We start from the raw sequence: 6,327 nt of genomic DNA, 5'->3' as shown, positions 1-6,327 counted from the left end.
AAATGCAATAATATCGATAGCGCGCTTCCTGAACTCGAAATCAAAGCATTCCAGTTTTAAGTGCTATTATTTAATAATTTAATGATAGCTCAAATAGATTCTATTTGATTTTCTAAGTAACTCGCAAAAAATTTTTTTATTATTTACGATTAAAAAAATCTTAATATTGTAATTTTCCTAATCGTAAGAACATATTCTTAAAATGATTAAAGAATTTATCATTAAAAGATGATGAGTGTGAAAAATAAAATAATATACATATACATACATGTTAAAAGAGATATTTATAAAATTTTGTATCATATTTACACTTTTTTGATATCTCATTTTCTTTTTTTCATTTTTTTAAATTCGCTTTGCTGAATGGCAGCTTCACCAAAAATTTCATTTACTTTCTGCTTGCGTTCGATATCATTTTTAATTTGCTGCCCAATTTGTACTTTGGCTAAGAAGTCTCGATCTCTTCTTATTTCACGAATTGCACCCTTGTGTTCTCTTTTATATTTATGCAATAGTTTTTCTCTTTCTGCTTTTTCCTTTGATGTGGATTTATATCGTTTTTCACTATATCTGCAAAAAACAAAATTTGAAATAATTTCGTATATTAATATATTATAATACTAGATAATATTAAAATAATAATTTACATGCATTCTCTTTCTCAACATTTAGATACAAAATATATAGGACATCACATAGTCTATGACAAACAGTTTATGCGCGGGAAAAGCGAACTCTCTCCTAAACTCAGTCAAAAAGTCTTGTACCATTTTGCAATTTTCGTAATAATTAACAAGAAATTAATTACTAAAAATCGGCGAATGAACGCCGAGTATCTGTCCGGCTGATCAAATGCAATCGCGCGAAGAGATGCGATATTGCTCACAGCTACATTTAACATTATTTAAATGCACCAAATATTACTTTATCTTTGTTTGATATGTTTGATATTGTTTTTATTCGGTGAATAAAAAGGATGTAAATATATCTAGATGCTGATAATTTTTGAATGCGACTTAGTGGTTTTAGTTGGTAGAAACGACTATGATTATTAAAAAATGATGATGAGGACTTTTTGACTCAGTTTAGTTTTATCTGCTTTACCTGCACACAAGCGATTTCAAAAACTATAGGATAGCTTATACAAAATAATTATAATTATAAATTTATGAAATTATATAAATTAAATAAATATAAATTTAAAAAATATTTAATAGTTACATTGTCATTATTTTTGGCTCATAAGTTTTTAAAGGTTTTGGCCTTTTCTTTTCTTGCATAATATATTCCAATTTTTTATTTCGTAGAAGTTCGAGTTCCGTACGCAGTTTTTTTATGTAATCTCTTACGTATAGTGGATACTGTTTGAAGTCATATATTTTTAATAATTGAAGAATGTGCTCAAATATTGGATATACTGTTTCTAATTCTTGAAACTGGTTTTTGAATTCGGTAAGCAGATTGACTGCAGTCAATAAAGATCTTATTCTAAATATATCATCCAATTCCTCGTGGATTAAATCACTTGCAAACATATGTGCGTTGTTTGGATTAGTTGTATTTTCGACTTTATTGACTACTAAAGCTTTACATGCAGCTTTGAATGGTGGAATAATTTTCATATTTTGTGTCAAGCTTGCAGGCGTTGCTATGTAGATAATGCCTCGTAAAAAATTAATTACAGAGGGTGCAAATCGCTTGCTCAATATTGTATACTGCAATTAAAAAAAATTATAAAAATAGCATACATTTTCTCAATTTAATATTGCAATACAATAAATAAAATATAATATACTCACTTCTAAAATAAGAGTGCATATAAAAAGACCTTTCGAAATGTCACTTCGATATTTTCTGATTCGAGCTTTCAATAATATTTGCGACATAAATATTAAACAAGGAGTAGTAATAGGATGTCTGAAGTCAGATGTCGGAAACAACAAGGACACCAATTTAAAGAATATAAGCTGAAAAATAATATATAAATCTTATATACAGAGTAATCCATTTTAATCCAATAGAATATCTAATACAATAGAATATCTCAAAATCCTTAAGTTTAAGATAAAAATCTTTCAGAGAAAAATTGCTCAGTTACAAAAAAAAAACAAGATAACCTTGATTGATCTTGAGAAGATGTCCTAAAGATCAGATCAAGATTACTTAAAATATTTTAAATGGAATTATATATATTTTTTATATAACATTGAACACTAATTATTCTGTACATAAAAGTATTAACGTAAAAACATCAAAAAAATCAATAGTTTATAAAATAATTTATACTGACACATAATGAAATGAAATATTTAATATCTCATAATTTATTAATTTTTTAATAATCGTACCTCAATACCTTTATGAACAGAATAATGGGACAAATTAGTTGGTGTAAGGAAATTCATATTTTATTTAAAAAAAATGAAGTTGACTTCGAAATATTCCCAACACTTGCATCCATAAAATAATTATTTCCACTATACGATTCCCCTTTATACTGAACACATTGGTATAAATTACTTTTTCATATCTTCAAATTTTGCCAATAATTAGATCAGTTATTTTATAAGAACGCTGTCTTACCGTGTCCATGCCAGGATATTTTGTCTTATTTTTCTCAAATTTATCATATTTCTCTTTGATTACTTCTTGTATACAGATTTTAGCATTCTCTGAATTCATATGTGCTAGATCATAAAGATAAGGACATAATCTAAAATAAAAGTTACACATTAATAATAGACACTATACTATTATATACATATATATGTATTTATGACATAAAGCTAATAAAAGTAGTAAGTATACATTTATATTTAGTTTATTTATCTAGTTTTATTTATTTATTATACCTGTCAAAGATTTGAAAACATTTAATTAAATCATCAGCACTTTCTGTGAAAGCACAGTTGTTTATATGTTGTAATAAATATACAAATAAATTAGACATTTTTTCTCTGTTTCTGCCATCTAATGACCAATGATTACATTTTATAATACGATCTACGATCACTGATTGATAATCTGCATTATGATGTCCTAACAATTTTTCAAATTCTTCAAAACTCTCTGGAGCATTATATGCGTAAGATAATTCGTTTCGTGCCTTTTCCATAATTTCTTTTCGTTTCAAGAGATCATTTCTGATCTGTTGTATTTTATCACGTGAATTTTGTACATGTATATCGTTACTTTGTTTCAGTATTGATTTATGAGAAATCTTATTCGACTGATTTATCTGTTTAGTACCTTCTGTCAGATCATTACTAAACATAACATGCTTTTTACTTTCATTTACAAATGCAACTTCCGTTTCACTTTCATTTTCACAAGATGATTCAGACATTTTTAAATCTGAGAGATCATCTAATGAGTCTTCAGACTCATCATCCAAATTTTCACTCTCTGAATCTTTGTCGTTCAAATCAGATTTGTTTTTGGTAGTAGATGATTTTGAATATATTTTTTCTTGATTTTTACTACTATCCTTTCTTGTATTTATGTTTTTAATTATTTCCTCGTCAGCAGTGTCTTCTAATTCATTTTCTGCCTGTTTATCGTCATAATCATCTTCAGCATTATTTTCTTCATTAATATTGGTATCAATAATTGAATCATCAATAATGTTATCAATATCTTCAATAGTTTCCATTATAAAGCCATCATCGAGATCATCTGCAGATTTATGTCTGAACTGACTACCAGTATCGCTTATAAATCCTTTCATTCTTGCCAATCTATCAGCTTCTAGTTTTTCCAATTTCTCTTTCTCTTCTTGAATAATTTGTTCTTCTGATTTCAATTTCTCAGATGGATTACCTCTAGCTTCAAATTTTAATTGTCGTACAGCAATATCATAAGTATCAGTTTTTGTGGTTTCATCATTTTCCACAGATCTTTTGGAAGCAGACATAACAGGTAAAAGATCTCTCCATTCAGAATCAAGCTTCTCTGTGAGATCTATTGTTTCCTTGCGTATTTTTTGTTTTTCTGCCTTCTGTTTTTTCGATTCTGCAATGAGCTGATCAATTAGATCTTTTCTAGATAATGCGGAATCTGCTTTCGATAAAATGCCTCCACCAAAATGAGCTTCTTGTACAAAATTTCTATCCAGCTTGCCACTAACATTTTCATTATCACTGAATTCGTCATCGCTTCTAGGATCATCAAATTTCTCAATCTCTTCAAGAGTTTGTCCCCTGTGTGTTAATATTTCATCATTCAAATTAAAAATACTTTCTTTTTTATACGCTTTCATGCGTTCTTTAGCAAATCTTGCTGTTGCCTTATCTTCTATGCTCATAGAACAATTCTTTTCACCAATACGTTTATCTAAGAAAATATTGTTTTTATTTTGTAATGTATATTCTTGAAGAAGACTTTGTTTACGCCTATTAATAGCTTTTGCTCTTGAAATTCCTGGAAGTCCATGATCATTTTTACTCTTACGACCCAATACGTTCTGTTTGTCCCTATTAATATGTACTTCAAATGGATTTAGCTGTTTCTTGTTTTTCTGTTGTACAGATTCGGATAAGTTTTTTTTCTTTGTCTTAACCATTTTATGTAATAATTTTATGTAATGACAATACCATTTATAAAAACTAAAGCAAAACAAGTTTTGTGCTATTTACATTTAAATGTATATCTTCAAGTGTTATTATCAAAATATGACCATCAATTGCAGCTATAAAGTAATAATAAATATTATTTTATTAGTATAAAATTTTTATAAACAATGTTTTATTAAACTGTTTACTTTGGTAACTGTTTACTTTAGCCATATCATCTCACAATCGATGAAATTAGGCTTATTCGACGCATTTTTATCTGAAACGAAAAAATTTGGTCGAAAAAAGTGTTCTGTCCTGCAAATCGAGATATTATTTTTAAGAAAATTCTCGTACTACTTCCTAGTCAGTAGATAGTTTATTCATAATAATATATTCAAAATAATTAAAATAATGGAATAAAAAGATTATTAACAATATTTTATGCCATTATACATAATTATTGTTAATTTTATGATACTAAATATTTTCAAAATGACAAAACAAAAATTGTAAGATTCTCACTTGATGTATATGCATGTATCATCCATTTGACAAATATTCTTTTTTCATTGAATATAAATTTATTGTAAACTGCACGGTCAGTTTAAATGAAACTTTACGAGAACAAACTTAAGTGTTTACTTCAAATTATAACGATTTTTAAATTGCTGTCTTATAGTAAATGTCTCAATTTAAAAAAAGAATACCTTCAACTTGTAATGTAAAATTCTATAAATTTATAATTAAATATCATCAAAATGATACGGTAAAAGTCAATGAAATTTTTTCTAGATATTATTGATATTATTAACTTTTGTATTACATGTATCTTACAGACTTGTTTTATATTTCATCATCAAACGCGACCTTCTTTAAGGTAAATTTTTACACTATTGAGGTTAGAAAATCTGTCACTGATTATTTGGCTAAAGTAAACAATTACTATAAATATTTTCATACTTACATAATGTAAATTTTTGTAATGTATTAAAAATTATTTACATGAAATTTATTTGTAATAATCCACGTACATGTACTCACATGTGCTTTATCATAAAATCAAAATCTTACATCGTGTGAGGATGTGAGAATGAGGTCTGTTCTTTATTCTTGCACTATCTGAACTGGTGCACATGATGAAATAAAGGTGCATTCACATGCATCAACCGTTAAGCAGCGGAAGCAACAACCAATCAATTTTTAGTGGCGTAAAAAATATTTTTTACGGGTTCATTGATTGAACCAGGAGATCCAGAATATAAAATTTAATGCTTGCGAATATATGAATACTTTTGAAACACTTGAACCAATAATAATTAGTGATTATATTATTTTTCTAGATGCAGTAATATAATTACTAATTATTACAATTATTCAGAATATATTCAAAGAAATTTGATATTAGTGAATGAACAATAAATTAGCAGTATTTAAAACTAATAATTATTTACATATAATAATCATATAAGAAAGCAAAACAATTTCATATTCTGCGATTTCCATGAAAAAAATTTGGAATATATTGTAAGAATTTTATTAGACAATATTTACTCATAATTGGAGTTCATTTTTAATTAATACTATACATGAAAGAATTAATAAGAGTTTATAGTTAACAAAAAAAACGTATAAACAAAAACTAATACTATTCTTGATTTTTCAAAAGAAAAAATTCAATATCATATATGTAATGTATGTATTATATGTGTGTGTATATATATATATATATATATATATATATATATATATATATATATATATATATATATATATA

General features: G+C 26.4%; 1 protein-coding gene across 1 annotated transcript; it reads right to left on the bottom strand.

Moving 5' to 3' along the window:
• Nucleotides 1-323: 323 nt before the first annotated feature.
• On the bottom strand, nt 324-4,561 carry LOC105622023 (nucleolar protein 14 homolog). The gene is made up of 5 exons (XM_012203459.1): nt 2,853-4,561; nt 2,584-2,713; nt 1,800-1,967; nt 1,222-1,715; nt 324-570 (listed from the first exon to the last, which is right to left on the bottom strand). Exons 1-5 carry the CDS (start codon nt 4,559-4,561, stop codon nt 324-326), a joined length of 2,748 nt encoding a protein of 915 aa, XP_012058849.1.
• Between the last annotated feature and the right edge of the window lie 1,766 nt (nt 4,562-6,327).

The sequence above is a fragment of the Atta cephalotes genome, assembly GCF_000143395.1.
Source record: "Atta cephalotes unplaced genomic scaffold scaffold00039, whole genome shotgun sequence".
Taxonomy (NCBI): domain Eukaryota; kingdom Metazoa; phylum Arthropoda; class Insecta; order Hymenoptera; family Formicidae; genus Atta; species Atta cephalotes.
Note: the sequence above shows the minus strand (reverse complement) of the source record. Positions and strands in the feature narration are given on the sequence as shown.

Coding starts and splice junctions, on each gene's coding strand:
- LOC105622023 (XM_012203459.1), bottom strand. CDS start 4,561: ATGGTTAAGACAAAGAAAAAAAACTTATCCGAATCTGTACAACAGAAA. Junction 2,714..2,852: donor TGTTTTCAAATCTTTGACAG/GTATAATAAATA, acceptor CTTTTATTTTAG/ATTATGTCCTTATCTTTATG. Junction 571..1,221: donor GAGCCAAAAATAATGACAAT/GTAACTATTAAA, acceptor TGTTTTTTGCAG/ATATAGTGAAAAACGATATA.